The sequence below is a fragment of the Dryobates pubescens genome, chromosome Z (assembly GCF_014839835.1).
Source record: "Dryobates pubescens isolate bDryPub1 chromosome Z, bDryPub1.pri, whole genome shotgun sequence".
In the NCBI taxonomy this organism is placed as follows: domain Eukaryota; kingdom Metazoa; phylum Chordata; class Aves; order Piciformes; family Picidae; genus Dryobates; species Dryobates pubescens.
Genome location: NC_071657.1, coordinates 117,398,354 through 117,416,866, shown reverse-complemented (window position 1 = coordinate 117,416,866; position 18,513 = coordinate 117,398,354). Strand labels below are relative to the sequence as shown.

Sequence of the window (18,513 nt, the reverse complement as noted above, 5' to 3'; positions counted from 1 at the left end):
AAAAAAAGCCAGGAGTACAGGAATACTTTCAATGACCACTGCTCCTGCAATGGGAAAGCAGACAACAGGGCTGACCCCAAATCCTGCAGACTTTGGATCAATAGCAGCAAGGATTTACGTGCACACCAAAGTTTTACAGTCACGATATTCCCATGTATCTCAAAGCAGAACCTCTGCTTTCATAACACAGAGGCAAAGCTGCCCATTTCCCACTGAGCTGCGAGAAAAGCTAAAGAAATCCACGTTGGGTCAAGCATCCAGGCACACAAAAGTGAGGGAATAGTAAACTCTTGAGTATGAGCTACAGTTTGTGCAGTTAACCCACCAAATCATCCACTGCATCCTCAAAGCTGCTGACAATATGCCTAAGTGACACAGACTATTAAGTTGACAAGTGGCAGAATCACTTCTTTCAACTAGACTCTCCAAACCTCAATTCTAAGGCATTAAAAGGGAATCATCTCAATTTCCATCTATAACACTCATCTACAGAGGTAAAAGGCAAATGTTAACTTGACGCATCTTTAAGACTGATCAAATTGCAGGCAAGAGATTTTACTCCCAAACAGACACCGCAGTTAAAAGTGAAGTTTCTGATACTTAAATGAATAAAATCTTTCTGAAGACCTGTAACTAACACTGACATAGAACAAAAATTAGTGATCTCAAAATAATGGCTCTGTAGCAAGAATCTCAAACCAAAGCAGCTAAAGAGGAATGTGGACACAAGCTATATTTTTAGTTCTTAATCCATCAGTATTTCACAGCTGCAAATAGCCAGAAGTATGCATTTTTAGAAAAATGAGCTCCCAGCCCACATGAAAAAGGCCAAGGACATACACCAATAAAAATGCAAGGCTGTGGCAAAGAATTACTGAAGCAAGAACAGTTTTGCAGCAAAACTGGAGGGGGAAAAAAAAAATATAGAGACAGACTTTTTTATTTCTAAGATGCACTTAAGATGTTGTCTGTAAACATACATCAGTCAAGGCCAAAACCACACCAGATTTGTTGCTCAAAGAGACAGCAAGCAAAAGGATAGCTGCACACCAGTAACAACCAGCAAGAACCAGCTTCTGCACTTAACAGCTTCTCTAGCCTGGACGTTAGACAAAACTCAGACTCTATGTATTTCCACTGAGCCTCTCATGGATGCTGGAACTGGTTTATAAAACATGAATTGACCGTTGGATACAGGCTGGCCATTCGATGCAATGTAAGTTTGCATTTCAGTAACAACAAAGTGGTACATTAAAAAAGTTAAATGTAAAACTAAAAAATGCAAAATACTGTATAAAAAGATTAAAAATTAGTCTTTTAAACCTGTCATACAAGTTAAACGGCATGACAACCCAAGTAATAGCTTTGATCTGAAGCTGTAAATAATTCCAGGAGCATGAGACAGAGATTAACACTGTCAAATACACCAGCAGAATTAAAAAATATTGAAGTGTTCATTATCAAAATCTAAAGTTATAGCCATCAATAAACTGCCACTTCTTAGCTGCTAAACTTAGACCCACTTAGTACGCCCCCTCTTCAATGAAAGCCAAGTGGAAGGCTTTCTTTCAGGAGGCAGCAGTCTGAGCTGGACAGCAAGAAGAAAGCAGCAGGGAGGGAACTGAGGAGCGTGCTTGCAGCTTGAAGTGGTCATCTGTTATCCCCAATTCTATGCCCTTCAGAAAAAGGAGGCTGGTTGAAGCACGCACAACAAAAAGGATGTGGGCAGCTTTGGGTAGAACTTCTCATCTAATATGTCTCAGGCTGCAAAGAATTATTAGATTTCAAAGTCTCTGAGACTTCCAAGAATATGCATGAAAAGATTCACACTGTCTCAAAGACCTGGAAGAAACAGGTCAACCTTTCTGCCTTCTCCCTAAATACAGGTCAATATATTCTCCTGTATGGATCCAGCAACAGTGGCCTTTCAGTACTGTGAGAGAGGAGAACATTAGCGAGGCATGCTCTCATCACCAAAATCTTGGCAACTGATCCTAGCAGAGCCCAAACGCTCATGACTGTCTCTGCCTTGCTGCTTTAGTGCTCCAAGCTTTAGAAGAACAATGCTGGCACCCCTTGGAGAAGCTGTCACTGTATACATGCTGACCATGAAAATTGTTGATTCCATGGGATAAGACAGAACAAAACAGTTGCTGGCATCATGAGATGGCTCCAGACCAACAAAAAAAGAAGTAAAAACAATCAGGGCTTCCTGGTTGCAGCAACTGATCAAAAATGCCTGGGAGGCAGAGGCAGCAGAAAGAATCTCAGAAAACCATCAGCAGCCTCTGTCAACTGGATGGTTTAGAACCAGGCATCAGCAAACGCCAGACTAATGACCACAACCATGAAGCAGCTACAGATAATTTCCAGTATGACTTTTGGTGCTGGCTTTAAATCCTTCGCAAAGGAGTTCATGATATTGGCATAAAGGCAGACAGCATGTCCACAAGTTGTCTTTACCACACTGGCACAACCATAAACTGGTGAGGAAGTCTTAGCACTACCACACACAACCTTTATCCCCTTCGAAGTTTTTGCTCCTGGCAGCAGAGACACATTGCTCCACTATTCAGGCTTATTCAGCTGGGAAGGATGTGTCTTCTCTGTAACACAATATGAACTTCATTAATTGTTCCAGAAGATTTATGCATAAGAAGCAGCAAAGAAATGAATTCTTGTTGTCAGTGTGCACTTCCTTCCCACAGGAAAGGCCTCTGTTGTACTCAATTAAATACAGTTTAGACAAATAATGTTTAGAACCCTCTGAACTTTCTGTCTATCAAAGTGACAAATGGCATAAATCATCTCATCTCAGTGGGACCCAGAGTATCCAGCAGAAAACATTAAGAGAGAAATATCAGAAGTGCAAGGAGATGCAACAATGAAGACACCAACGTGGATTCTTTAAAGCAAACTCATTTTTATCCCCTGCAACAAAAGCTGCATATGTCAACCTAAAGGCCCCAGGATCACTTATGGAAAGTCTGCCTGGTCAAAAAATAGCTAACCAAAAGGTAAGAAGAAGGGGAAGGTGGAACCCGGTTTTAAGATTCATTTCCCTCCCAATGCAAATACTGTTTTACAAATATTGTTCCCTTGGACTCAGTGCTCCTCTCTTAGGCTTTTCTTGTGATGATCACCTAGACAGTTTGGGGGTTGTTCTTACTGTTGTTTTAGGATTGGTTTGGGTTTGTTTGTTTGTTTGTTAGGGGGGATTGTTTGTTTGCTTTATTGAGATTTTTGAGGGGTTTTTTTGGTGCTTGTTGTTTGTGGAGGTTCTTTTGGTGTTTGTCCGGGGGTGGAGGGGGAGGGGAGGTGTTACACTTTTGGTAGGGTTGGTTGTGGGACGTTTGTTGGGTTTTTTTGTTGTTAAGGGTTCTTTTTACAGGAAATGGCAATTTGAGGTTTTCTTAAAGTGTTTTGGTTTGTTACTGTTTGTTTTGGGGTGGCATTTTGTTGTTGTTGGGGTTTTCTTGGGGTTTTGTGGTTTGGTTTTTTGGGGTTTGTTTTCCTGGTGTTTGGGTTTTGGTTTCCTTTTTTAAGAGAAGCAGCAGATGCCATTCAAAAAATATTCCACTTCAAACTCCTACCACATGGCCACCTAACTATGCAGGTTTGTTGTTTTAATAGCTGATACTCGAGGAATTAAAAAGGTCACATAACTGCAGCAGGAGAAATTTCACAATGTTGAGACTACAACTCTTCAAACAGGCATCTAAAATGCAGGCCTACCTTGCTGTACCAGTTGAGGCAGGGCTGGACCACATCTGGTTCATCAATGCCACTAAGTTCAACATACCAGATACTAAAATTGAAGCTAGGTCCCCAGGATAAGAGTGGAACTGGAGAAAAGAGTAAAAGGAAAAAAGGAGATGTAAATATCAACAGCACTGTGTTCATCTCATCAGACTGTACATAGTACTATTACAATAGAAGCTTTTAAAGGTTACACAAAATTCAGTATTTTTTGATTTGACGTAAGTTCTAGTTTGTTTAAGCTTAAGCAAAAAAAGTAAAAACAAAAATAAATCACCAAATGACAGCTTTAACATGATGCATTGAAAGCACACTGTGCCAAGCAACATTCACGCTGCAGATCATGACAGAGCAGAAGCTTGCGTTAAGCAAAAGTACTCTCATTTGAAATAGCTCAAAAAGGCAACAAATTTTGACATGGAAGGGAATCACGAGCATACTAGTGACAGTATTTGCTCCTCTTAGTACTGTTATATCCACATTTGTCAGCAACAATTATTTTCCCTAATGGTGAAGACAAGAAGCTTGGGTGTTTTATATTTTACAAAATTAGTAACGTCTGCAAGTTGTGGAGGAGGGAAAAACTGTCAGCTTCCTATTAAAAGAAAAAACCCAACCTCTATCTTTTTATAAAGCTTCAATCTGTGCAGCTTTTTGGCTAATACTGCTTTATCTGTGTATTGGAACAAGCATACGTGAAGTATTAAATGACCCATGAAACACAGTAGCCTCTCACCTAAGGCTTCTCTACTGGCTCTTTCTTAACAGCTGTGGTCTTGCACTGATCTACTGGTTAACCTGCAGGGTAAGACTTGGTTCTGCTTTTTGATGCAACTCCAACTCCCAGAAAACTTGTGTGTGAACTCTGACTCCTTAAAACTGCAGTGAAATCAAGTGGCTTCCTTTTTATTTGACCGTAACTGATAAACAGGAAAAGATAGTATTAGAGATGAATGAGTAGTTCCCAGCAGCACAACTACTTCCTTCCACAAACTATTTTTGCAACAGAGAAATTGCTCCTTGTCATTCCAACTACTATGAAATAGCCTGGGGATTTAACTTTTTGAACTAAGCGTTTTCTTCTGACCTACTCCATGAGGAAATAAACCCCAAAACTTGTCTTAGAAGTTGTTCCTGATCTTTCAAAGTTTCTTCAGCATTTATTGTTCCAACAATCTACATCCAGCATCTTCTGCCATGTGCCTGGGCACAAACATATGCTCAAACACATGATTTTCTAAATTTTCAAGGCTGAATGCACAAACCTATTGCTAAAGAGTCGTGACAGCCACTGTGAACAGACATCAAGAGAAAAGAATTTTAGAAAAGTTGCAAAGAATTGCATAAGCAAAGTCCCTTAACTGATTTCTATGTCCATAAGTAGGTAATTTATAAGTTACAGCTCTCAAATCATACCATTCAGTTTTTCTACTTGATTGTTAGGCACTAAAAGCGAGATGCTTTCAGAACCCTTCCTAGCGGGTTCATGTTTTTGGAGACAGGAGAGAAGCAAACTGGTCAGAAAACCCAAGAATCACTCTTCTTCTGTCCACTCTGCATATGCTCCACAAAAGAAATTTGTTTCTTACAACCACAAATGGTTTGGTCTGGAAGGGATCTTAAAGATCATCCCATTCACACCCCCTGCCATGGGACAACAGGGACACTTTCCACTAGACCATGTTGCCCAAGGCCTCATCCAACCTGGTCTTGAACCCTCATAGGTAGGGGGCATCTGCAGCGTCTCTGGGCAACCTATGCCAGTGCCTCACCACCCTGAGAGTAAAAAAAACTTTCTTCCTAACATCTAATCCAACTCTACTCTCTCTTGCTTAGTTTTGTCCTCTGCACAAGATGAGTGCTGCCAATAAGAGCATGAAACATCACTACACTTAAATAAATCTTAAGCACAGAGACAAATACAATCCTGGATATCCCACCTATTAAGGCAGCAGACTCGTAAAACACCACGTGTAAGGGTAACACACTTGATGTTTCTTTAGACCTGAATGCAGACCCAAGTGAAGTTAAATTTGGTAGGCTTTAAAGAATCCAAGTCTATCCATCAGTTCACAGCACAAACACTGCACCAAACCACACACCACCTCAAATGGACCAAGACCATACATTTCCTGATGGTGAACCTGAGACCAATTTCTTAACACTGGGTAAAAAAAAAAAAAACAAACCACCTCATCTCATTCCAGGAAAAATACAGAGGTATACACCTCCATTTGTTTTCAGCAGGTCTTCTCAGAACTGAAATTAACTTCCCCCAGGGAAAATTTAAGAATACACCCTCTGATCTTGGTAGCCAACTACAGCACAAAAGACGTTACCAGGATGTATGTAAGAATCCTAGGTAGCTATGATTACTGAAAAGGAAAAAAAACATGCAAAGCCATCAACCTGCCAACACTACACCTCTCTATTTTTAAATCCAAGCTAAGATCTTTCTTAGAAGGAAACAAAACACCAGCAATGGTGCCACTGACATCAAGATTTTCATGGTGCTCTCATCTACTTTAAGGAAAGCACAGCAGCTGTGTAGAGAATGCAAAGGAAATGCCTCCCTAGTGCTGCACAGGCAGAGAAAACTGAACGTGATCTTCTTAAACTACCCCATAGGAGCAGGAAAAGAAACAAAGCAGAAGGGTTGAAACTGTAATGTGCTTTCTTATCCAGTTAGGAAAGATCAAGTGTCCTGCTGCATTATCTCCCATTCTTGAACCTCTTCCCTGGCTCCCAGATGAGGCACTTCTCATCCCTTTCTCTGCTCTCTCCTTTTTGAGGCCTCCATAGGAGTGCTTAGCTCTTTAGACACAGCTCCTTTTAGAGCAGCCACAATCTAATTTAGATCTGGAAAGAGACATTGAGAGCAACAAGGACGTTGCAACAGTCACACCAACAGCAAAAAGCATCACTTGTTAGTGTGACACACAAATCTCAATTTTATTTTTGCAACAAATTTTGTGGATAACAGCAGTCTAGGATCCTGGATTTCTTTCCTCACATCTCCCAACAACTATTTATTTGTCAGCTCCTTTATCCACCTCAGATTTCACACTGCAGCTTAGGTAGACACAATGCTACCAGAGCCTCTGCAAAAGCTGTGAAACACCTTCCTCTAAAGATCAGTGACTATCCTATCCTGCAGAACAGCTGCAGAGCCCACACCTTATGCTATCCACTTTCTCCTGTGCTGCTTTTTTCCCCATGTACATACCTATCTTTGTGGTGGAAATACACTATGATTAAAAGCTGTCAAATTGAAAGCTAAAGTTATTTTTCCTTTTTTTTTTTAACATAAAGTCCCCTCAGCATGTTTGGATTTTGTTTTGCTACAGGTACCACAGCAATCCACCCTGAAGCACATGTTCAGACCAGCTGAACTGTCACTCCACAGTGGGAGGTAAAAAAACAATAATTAATCATAAAAATCAATAACCTTTTAGCAGAAGGTATTTAGGTCACTTAAACAGTTCTTCACCTGTACAAGGATAATTTTAAGGGATATTTCTCAATAATTGGAATCTATGCCCAGACTAAGACTGCAGCCCTGTAGAGGGGTCAGGGGCAGAGGTATTAATCACAGTAATCTCAAATACCTCAAGTTGATTTCTGTCTCACTCTTCTACGTGCAGCAGACAAATGCCAGTTTGTTACTAATATGCTCATTTCTATTACACCAAGGCTTAAATATCTTGAAGCTTAACAAGTAACTCCCATATTAGTAACAAACTGATACGAGAATTAACTCTTTCTTCAAGCTCCTTCATAACCATCAGCCTCTACAACACCTTTTGCTACCTTCAAGGACATAGTACAAAGAACAAAAATCTCTGCTTGAAGTAACCACAGAGAGAGCCAGAAACAAAGCTGATAGAGATAAAAGAGATTATTCAATATTTTATCCAGATATTTATCTTCTTCCCCTTCCCAAGTTTTTTAATGAGGTGCTACGTGAAATGTAAAAATTACTTGTCAAGTAGGTCAAAAGCCTGCACAACTGGGCAGCTCAGTGCCAAGGAAACGAAACTGAACTAATTTAACTAAAAGAAGTGCAAGCCTTTTCTTGACAGAAGGAGAGAGTAGGTTTGAGTTGCGGGTTTTTGGGGTGTTTTTTTTTGCTATGAGTCTGAAACATCCTCTAATACATGAGTGGCGGAAGTTGTAGGATGTATTTTCCTCCTCTCTCTTCATGCCATGTTCCTCCTGCCTGCCCACTATAAACTTCACTGTTGTGAGATTACTAACAGTGGTCAGCACACTCATCTGCACAACTATAAAGCAAATGCTGATGCAAGTCACTGCTGAACTAATGCCGGCCCCAAACAGCCAAACCTCACTGATAGCAAAAGTTCTGTAGTGTCAGTCTCCAAGAGTCCAAAAGGGCAGATTTTGGCCTCGTGTTTACTGGCAGCATGACAAGGAACACAGCACGGTACTTCGAATTTTGACTTACTTTGGCTAGCAGCTTGGAAATTTTAACAAACTGAAAACATATTCAAGCTGTGAATACGAAAAATAACAGAATTTCGTAACCTCATTTTGCAGTTGTTTCACAGCAAAGAACACTCTCACAACTTCATAAACAAACCAATGCTAGCCATCAGCTAGAGGTTTTAATAGGCTATGGCAAAAAGGTTTTCATTTCTGTCCTAGCACAGGAATTTCCTCATAGCAGACAGCTTCAAGAAACAAAAGGCTAAAGATAGACCTAAAAAGGAAAACTCATGTCAAACTAACTAGTAGCAAGTGACAGTTAAATACATTAATATTAGGTTTGTATTTAATGCCAAATGCTTATTGCTACAGGAGGAACCCATTCCAACAAAACAAGCTATATAAATACTCATGTCACATCAGAGAAAAAAAAATTCTAGTAGTAAAACCGGTCAGAATTTCACTTTCCTAACAAGTTTCAACTTACTGCTACACTTCAGAACATTGGAAAAATCTTTGATGGAAGACAATTCACACGTCCAGAAGTAGCTCATAAACTTTCCAATCACCCCTTTAGCCCTCCAGTGACTACACTAAAAAGTGTTATTTCCCAAAAACCAGTAAGGGAAGCATCACAATTTGTTTAAATCAAACTATTTACTTTTCCTGATGCAATAAACCTCTAACTATTCCCCTGCTCCTCTTAAGGTTTCTTAAAGTCAGGTGTTACGGATACTTCCAAAAGAAGTAGCCAAAACCAAAAGCAAGGAACATCCAATTTCTCCACTTCCCTAACAAGGGGAACCATCCATGGCACAAAAATTATTATTTGATAGCCAGCCTAAAGCTTTCAATTCCTCAAGCAAATAGAGGAGTAGATTCAGGAAATTGTGCAGAAGACACAAGAGAAAAAGGCTCCAAGGAGAGCCACTCTACAGCCACAAACATCTAAGTTCTGGCAACGGACCTGACCACCACTTCAAAGCACTCCTAAATTCATCTCAATTAGTCAGCAAGATCTTATCTCATTTTTCAGTAACTAACTCTTTCCTCTATTTTAAACTTAAAACAGCGAGATCAAAGCAAATCATTCTTTTACTGTTTCAGTAAGCAGAAAGGGGCAGGTAAATTTACTAAGCTACAAAAAGCTGAAAGGCTCTAAATTCCTGGATTAAATCCATCCAGTATCACCGACAGCCAATGTGAGACACTTGTTCTCTGTTCTGCACAATGCAAGAAGAGAGATCCTCACCTGCTCTCATCACAAGTCACCAGCCTTCCCCATCACCCCCTTTAGCAAGCTTCATCAGAAGGACTAAAAGAGACTCCACAGTGTGCAATTTTTCTTAGCCCCTGGATGTCATCTTTAGCCAGAGCTGAGGCATAAAGATTACAGTAGCAGGAAGAGAACAAGGAAGGTTTCTGCTGTTGCTCTGTGTCGCAAGCGTGTTTAAGAACAAAAGATTTCGACTTTTTTCAAGCTCTGGGGTTATCAATGCTGAAACTTCTACCACTATTTAGGTTAATGATTTTTTTTTCAAAGCTCTATATAGCAATTTGTAGTAGGACAGTAAGCAGCTTCTCCAGCAATTAGTTGACTCAGCAACTGTATTCCTGAAAATTACTCTATTTCACTTTCATTCCCCACGATTTCAATTATGATGCTGTTATTTCTCAGGAACAGGACTTCACTGTGTTCCAATCTAACCAGCCTAAAAGATCATGAAATGGAACAGCTATTGTGATACTTTGCCTGAGTACAACACACAAGTGCCAAGACCGGCACAAGTATTAGAAGAGATTTTCTACTCAGAATGCTGAAAAAATGCATTTACCTATCTTAATGAATCGACAGGGGAACATCTGTTCATCAATTTTATGCTTCAAGGTGAATGTTTCTTTGTTATAATCATTCTTTAAGCCACTGTGGGAAAAAATAAATAAGGTTACTAAATCTTACCTTGTATTTTAGGACTAGCTAATAAACACGATCTAGGTCATGCCTGAAAAACCAAGCTTGTTTCATGTTACTATGAATCATAAGCACGCATGCTGGACCAAGGCCTGGACTGCTATCCACCATCTTGTGTCTCCCTGGGAGGCAGAACTGGTGAGTGGATTTGGGAGGGAACTGACATGGGCTCAATGCTGCTTGTCTGCATCCCTGTGACGCTGACAGTAATCTGCCTCAACAGCACCTTTCTGTTTAAGAGGGAGATAGATAGCTCTCAGGATTACCACACTGCCAAAGTGCTTTATAATCCATCTGTGAGCATCACTTCATAAAGTATTTTGTATAATTTATCAAAAAAAAACAAACTTATGTCCACTTTTACAGAAGATGCAAGTAAATAAAGATATTTCTTAAACTTCAGTACAAGTGAAATGACATTAGATACCAATCATTACTCTGCTACAACCCCCCACAGAAATCTGAAGTCAAATTGCACCACTGGCCAAAAGGATGGGAAGGGTTGTGGTCAGTTTCTATGTCTTGAGAAACACCTGTAACAAAACTTCATGTTTCTCCATGGCTATTCTGCTTTACTACAGCTGATGTGCATTCCCCAGAGGTAGACACTCCTCCTGGAGGACTCCAACAATAACTAGTTCTTGGTACTTACTTCTCTTGTATTCCTAGATCTTTAAACATCATTTCCCCTTCTGAAACAGAAGGCTCCTTAAAAGGCCCTTGCAAATTTACATTAGAAACTCCTCAGAAGCCCTGGATAGCTTGAATAGCCAAAAGGCTCTTTCTTTATTCCCTATCAATATGACTACTAACTTCAACTAAAGAAGCATGGGGTTTCCATTTGCCTATTTATTCACCCATCTGAAGAAAGACACTTGACTAGTACAGACGTTTATAGTTGCAATAAGGCTCTCGACATAGGCAGGTTACTTAGGCTTTTCGAAGCTACTTAGTTACCCCCACCCAGGGAATCATTTCTCTTGTGCCTCAAACATGCACAAGAAGCAGTCACAATCCAGCAACATCGGACGCCCCTCTCAGCTCTTCCAAATCTCCCCACAAATCCTCTGTGGTTAGAGCAGAACGAGGAAGGCTTCCTGGAGTGAGTATTGGGATTGCTGCTCCCTGACCTAGCCAAGGGTAAAAATTGCAGGATCACAACCACACCTCTACTACACTGTTAGCCATGTATCTGCTTGGGAGCAAAGGGGTAACAGCATTTTGGTCCAGCCTTTACAACTACCACAGCTGCTGAAATCACATCTTACCTGGATAACAGATCTGTCATGTTTTCCTCATTCATCCCACCAAAGACTTTAAACTTCTTTAAATTGCAGACGTGCGTTTTCTCATATTTGCCAAATGTGATACTCTGGACTATGGCAGGTCTTTCAAGTTTCAGAATCAAATACTGCAGAAGAGAGAACAATGAATTTTAATATTGAAGCCAAGGCTGCAAAACACACTAAGGGGGAAGTATTACAGCATCCAAAAATGGAGCTAACAAAGCCAGAGAATTAAAGTTACGAAAGTGTCTCCCCGTTATTGTATTTTCCCCTTTGTTCCTGGAACGAAGCAGAAGGGATTTAGGAATATTACTTCAAAAGCAGTTTATCAAGGAAAAAGATTTGGTTGAACCACCTATTCCTAGCATTTCTATTCAGGGCTTACATACATTCCTTCAAGTTGGATGCAAGACTTCTTGAAATCTGGCAAAAAGGATCAAACTACGGAGAGCGATGATTCAAACACCCACTACAGCCCAAAAAGAAACCTAAACTGAATACATAATTAGATAAATACAGCATGTTCCACAGGCTAAGAGAACATCAAATGACTTTTCCTCTCTAGGCAGATACTATTTAACCGCTGAACACAGACCAAATTTCATGTGTGGCTAATGTAGGAACCAACTGCTTATTGACTCTACCGAATAAAAAACCAAGCCACTTCACTAACAATAAAGGAGTTTTACGCATAAAATTATGAGACTGTCCTCCCTAACACAAATGTCATCCCTCCCAACAGTGTATGAATAGTCAGATTAGTTACAGTCAGGCCCCAGCTACCCACCTCACCAGCGCCTCTGGATGAGAAGATCTATTCCACTGGAAAAGTGTACACAGGGAAGTGCATGCAACATCCATCACGGACCATGAAGCACCGAGTTAATTTAACCTTCCCCTACTAAAAAACATCTTGGAGGGAGCCTGGAGACATCCCGGTTTGAAGAATATGTTGAATTTTATACCAGAAAACAATCTGTCTCATGCTCTTCCCTAGCTTCTTCAAAATAAGCAGCGCACAGAGAAATTAGATGAAGCGCAGAATTACTTATCATGTTGGATTTTACTACAAAACCCTGTGATCAAGGCTACAGCACAGGCAGGATCAGTCAGGCATTGTAGGACACCTCCCACTGCAAGCACTGCTGGTGGCCCATTCCTCCAAGAAGCAGCGCTGCCAAATCAGACCTGATGCAGTGTTCCAAGTCCCTCAACAGCAGCAAGTATTTGCATGCATGTGCCTGCCTCTGATGGTTCCTGAGTACAGACTAGTACCTCACATCTGGAGCACTGGTACAGCCTTGGGCTCCCCAGTTCAAGAGATTGAAACTACTGGAGAGAGCCCAGCAAACGGCCATGAAAATGAGCGGGGGATGTGAAGCATCTCTCTGAGGAGGAAAGGCTGAATGACCTGAGGCTGCTCCACCTGAAGAAGAGCAGATACTGCTGATCAGTATCTAAAGGTTGGGGGGCAAGAGGATGAGGACAGACTTCTCAGTGGTGCCCAGTGACAGGCCAAAGGGTAATGGGCATAAACTGGAACCCAGGAAGTTCTGGTTCTTTTCTTCTTTCCTCAGACCAGGCTGCCCAGAGAAGTTGTGGAGTCCCTTTCTCTGGAGATTTTCAGGGCCCACCTGGGTGTACTCCTGTGCAACCAATGCTAGCTAATCCTGCTTTAGCTAGGGGGTCAGTCTAAATGATCTCTAGAGGTCCCTTTCAACCCCCACCATTCTGTGATTTTGTCATCTCCCATGGCATCACTCTCCTTGTGCTAAACAAGTCCATTAGTAGAACAATTTTACCCTAGAAGTGTACCTTCTGTGTGAGAAATGGAACGCATTTTCCCATTCATTTAGTTCAGTCGTTCTCTCATGGCCCAATAAAGCAGCTAATTCTCCATCTAGAAGCAATAGTGACATCATCCTAGAGAGCATCAGGATAAATGTGTGATCCAAGTGGCTGGTTCTCACTACATTTACAAAAAGCTTCATTTAAAAGAAGTACTTGTGCAGCTAGCAGTTGCAGGTGATTATGCAGAGTGGATGGGTACCTAACAGAATAAGGAAGATTTACTGCATAAAATGTTTCCAGCAGCTCAGATTTTTTCAAAACGAAGAAAATAAGTGAGTGTGAGCACTGCCAGTGTACAACAGAAGAATGCTTCGGTGCTTTTCCAGGTTGTTTGGGATTTTTTTTTTTTATGAAAGAATTCTAGTTTTCTGAAGAATATCATCCATCTAAATGTCATAACCCATTGCTAGTTTAACTAGCAGTAAGCCATTCTTTGTCTCAAAGTACTTCCTAACTTCAGAAAGAAAAGGCTCTGTACAGAAAACTGGTTTTTCTAAAGCAGAGAAAAGGAAAGGATGAGCAAAAGGATGGTCCTCTAATGAGCAAGGCAGTGCTTGATACATGGCACAGCCCGCTGCCAAAATTCCCATGCAGAACAGCCAGTACACAACAACATCTAAGCACTCCTCCTACGCCATCAGATCTTGAGCTTGGGGAGAAATCTGCAGCAAAGAAGTGAAGCCAGCACTGTCAGCATCAGCAACTGCAATTCCTTTATCTTGCTGGAATCACAAACCTAATGCTTGGGTCATGAAGACAGACTGACTTCCTCAAGTAAGTCTCAAGACTTTCTCAAGCACCACACAAGACCTGAAAAAGCCTGCCACAAAGTCATCCTGCATTATTCAGTTCTTACCCTAAATTAAGGGAAAGAATACCAGGGCTGCAGTGAAATCTTGGGATACGTGCCTAGAAGGGAGCAAGACATAGCAATTGCTCCATGTGTCTAGCAGCAATTTCTTAAACCTAGAGATGGAGAAGGAACTCTGCAGCACTCCCTGCTTCCACACATCCCTTTACCTGCTCAGTAAGGCCAACACCACAGAAAACAACCCTAAAAGCTAAACACAATCTCCTTGCGAATTTATCTACTGCCTGACATGGAAACAAAAGATGGATTTGATTTCAGACCCATGGCTGTTGTAATACAGATGTTTTAATCACCTCGAGCAATGCTTTCTGGACCAGATGTAAGCAGGCGCAGACGTTTATTCCGTTACACAGCAAAGTTATCTAGTCTATCAGAAGGCACAAGTGTCACATCCCCATTGGTCATTCTCTAATGGCATACGTGTAATTAAGGCATACAATAGGTCAAAATAACCAAACAATGTTTTAACACATCCAACCAAATTCTGCCTAGTTTCTCTCCTTCAGTTACAAGGTGTTTAACATTACCCTCATAGTCAAAGACAAAACATAGCTTTCTCTAATTCAAGCAAAGGCAAATCGTCCCTATAGTCTTCTAAAGCTATCCAAAACCAATCCTTCTCCTACACATGGCCCAATACCTGCACCTATGGATGCTTTTTTATAGCTAAGAGATAGTGAAAAGATCAGAGGGCTGGAACAACTCTGCTATGAGAAAAGGCTCAGAGAGGTGTTAAGCTTGGTGAAGGCTCCAAGGAGACTTCACCAAGCAGCTTTTCAGCACTTAAGGTGGCCCTGTCAGAGTCTGGAACAGTCTTTTTAGTGTGGCCTATTGTGACAGGACAAGGGGTGATGGTTTTCAACCAACAGAGGTGAGATTCAGACTAGATCTAAGGAAGAAATGTTTAATGCTGTGGGTGGTGAAATACTGGCATAGGTCTCCCAGAGAGGTGGTAGATGCCCTATAGCTGGAAAAAATTCAGGTCAGGTTTTTGAGGCTCTGAGCAACCTGATCTAGCTGATGTCCTCGCTCACTGCACAAGGTTTGGACTAGATGACCATTGAAGGTCCCTTCCAACCCAAACCATTCTATGATACACACGTACATAACAACATACATAGCGGTCCTTTTTGGCTTCATATACAAATGTACACGCTGCTGCCACTGTGGATACCAGCTACAGATCTCACTAATGGTGAAAAAATATGCTGCCTCAAGAGCTGCAAACAGCTGGCTGCATGGATATTTTTGGACTGCTACCAGTATTTGAGATGTGACAGACTACAGCTTTGAAAGACATGTGTATGTAAGATCAAGTGATTTATTCAACCTGGAGAGAACAAGTCTGAGATTTCAGACAAATATGCATACCAAAATATTTGACATGTAGATGTGGTGCTGAGGAACACAGTTTAGCAGCGGACTTGGTAGTTGAAGGTCTTTTCCAACCAACATAATTCTATGATTCATTAGCAGCATTGCACACAGACACTAATTGGCATTAACTGCATTAAAAAAAACCCTCAGCCTGGTTGTTAAAGCGCAAATTACAACACTTAAAAGATGCTACAAAACATTAGAAGAGTAGAGTTTTGGGTTTACGTTTAACACATTTTTAAGTGAAGATGCACAACGAGCAGAGTAAGAAACGTACGGCACATCAACACCTCAACAGCTTGTTACAGGCCACTCATTTAAAAGAGCAAACCCAGCCCCGTCACACTGGGAGCTGCAGCAAATTCCAAACCGTTTTGAACCTCTAGTCTGTGCTACCATTTGATGACAACCATATGCATGCTTCTGCATCACGCAACCGAGTGTAAATTTTATTAGTGTACTTTAAATTAGATCCTGATACAATCCACACAGAGGGATAGCAATCAGAAGAAGAAAACTGGTCTTCTCAGATGCAAAACTGAAACCAATTGCTTGGACAGTGCCAGTATATATGCAGGCTCTTTAACTGCTCAAAATAACACATTTTCACATCAAATACATTGGACCAGAGTCCAAATTGCACTACAGAAGCTGAGTGAATTAAGAGTCACATTGTATTTTCACAGAATCGTAGAACCATTCAGGCTCAAAAAGAACTCTAAGGTCACTGAGTACAAACATTAACACCACCAAGTCCACTACTAAACCATGTCCATTGCCACCACTTCCACAGGTCTTTTGAATAGCTCCAGGGATGGTGGGCAGCCTGTTACAGAGCTTTTGGGGAAGACACTTCCCCCAATATCCAACCTAAACCTACCCTGATGCAACTTCAAGCCACTTCCTCTCATTCTGTCACTTGCCCCTTGGGAGAAAAGCCCAACCTCCACCTCTTCACAACCTCCTTTCAGGGAGCTGTGAAGAGAGTGAAGATAAACCCTCATTCTTCTCCAGGCTAAACAACCCCTGTTCCCTCTGTGGCTCCTCACAGGACTAGTTCTCTAGATTTTTCACCTTGTTTTTGTCCTTCTCTGGACCCAGTTCAGCACTTCTATGTCCTTCTTGTGGTGAAGATCTCAAAGCTGAACACAGTATTTCAGGTTGCAGCCACACCAGTGCCAAGTACAGGGGGTTCTCTTTAACCATTTCTGCTCAAGCTTTTTTTATTAGCAAGCAGTGAAACTTGTATTACAGGTGAAAACAAAGACACGAAATAACAGGAGCTGCCCTTGTCCACTACACAAACCTACCTAATGCTTTTGTAATCAAGTTTGCGGCTAAATAAAAATCCATCCTTTTGTTCTACACAGTTCTGATCAAGACACTCAGGGGAATTAAATGTTCTTCTGCGTGCAGCCTTACAATTCAGACCATTGAAGGAGCCATCAGGATGAGGACTTCTGACCAGGCCATGGTCTCCAGCCCTGCCAGCCTTATTGCTTCACACTTCCTATGTAAACTGAGAAGTAGTTTAAGAATAGAACCATCAGCCCCCTTCTGCCTGAATAGGTTACTACATAACAGGCTTATTATTGAATATATAATTTCTAGGTCATTCTATTTCAAGACTGAAGAAAGACATCTCCTTCAATAAACAGAAAAACAGCTGTCATATGTATTTCCTTTCACTGGCAATCATTCATAACCAACTGGTGGCTTTCATGGCCACAAGAATTATTTAACTCTGCCATAGCCATAAAGCTAGGAAAGCCCTTCACTAAATATAGTCACGTGGCAGCATTTCATCCATCTGCACTTCCACTTTCGTTTTCCTTCCCTTTGCATAAAGCATGGATCTTCACTGAGCTACTGAACACATTCTCAGATTCTTACTCAGATTCTTCTGATTCATGCTTACCCCAGCAAGAGGAACTCTCTGAAAGAATAAAGGTGCCTGGAGAGCTTTTTTGCTTCAATCAACAGGGAAAGGGAATTAATCAATATTTAGGGACTCCTACTTTTACCTCTAAGCCAGTATAGCATGACCACCTCAGCAGGGAACTACTAAACCCTTATATTAAGGTGAGACACTCAGTAACTCAGTGATTGAAAGCAGCGTGGCCAGTAGGTCAAGGGAGGGGATTCTTTCTCTCTGCTCCACACTCATGAGACCCCACATGGAATACTGTGTCCAGCTCTGAAGCCCCCAAACACAAGGACATGGAACTGTTAAAAGTGGATCAAGAAGAGGCCATGAAAATGATCAGTGTGCTAGAGCACTACTTCTATGAAGTTTGGCTAAGAGTTGAGGTTGTTCAGCCCCAGAGAAGACTCCAGGGAGACCTCACAGCAGCTTTTCAGTATTTGAAGGGGGCCTACAGGATGGCTGGAGAGAGACTTCTTACAAAGGCACAGAATGATACAATGAGGGGTGATTACACCAAACCGAAAGATATTATATTTAGACTAGACATTAAGAAGAAATTCTTCACCATGAGGGTGAAGATGGTGCCATGAAGCACTGGAACAGGTTGCCCACACAAGTTGTAGAGGCTTCAAGCCTGAAACTGCTCAGCACCAGGTCAGATGGGGCCTCAAGCAACCTGGTTTAGTAGATGTCCCTGCCCGTGGCAGAGGGTTGGGACTACATCATCTTTAAGGTCCCTTCCAACTCAAGACGTACTATGATTCCATGATTAGGGCTGCAGCTTATTAAAATATCTCACAGCACATTCCATTGAGCAGGACTGACATCAGTCCTCGTGTTGTGTCTTAGTCCCAGTTTCAGCTAACAAAGTTGGACACAGGGAAAGATTTATTTTTACCAAGTTTTAGTTCACTTGCTATCCTGGACTATTATGGCCACCCACACACTTCATTTAACAAGTGCGTCACTGCAAAAATGACCAATTTTTAAATGCAGTCATGCCAACACACAAGGCATAAGATGC

The 18,513-nt window shown here is 41.3% G+C and overlaps 1 protein-coding gene across 1 annotated transcript in view; it reads right to left on the bottom strand.

Annotated features, from left to right (window-relative positions):
• MKLN1 (muskelin 1) overlaps nt 1–18,513 on the bottom strand; it is a 116,166-nt gene that overhangs the window by 78,433 nt on the left and 19,220 nt on the right. Inside the window, exons 3-5 of the mRNA XM_054178606.1 lie at nt 11,446–11,588; nt 10,041–10,129; nt 3,736–3,845 (exon numbers count right to left, since the gene is read on the bottom strand). Of these exons, the coding sequence (XP_054034581.1) occupies nt 3,736–3,845; nt 10,041–10,129; nt 11,446–11,588 (342 nt within the window). The remainder of the gene's footprint in view (nt 1–3,735; nt 3,846–10,040; nt 10,130–11,445; nt 11,589–18,513) is intronic.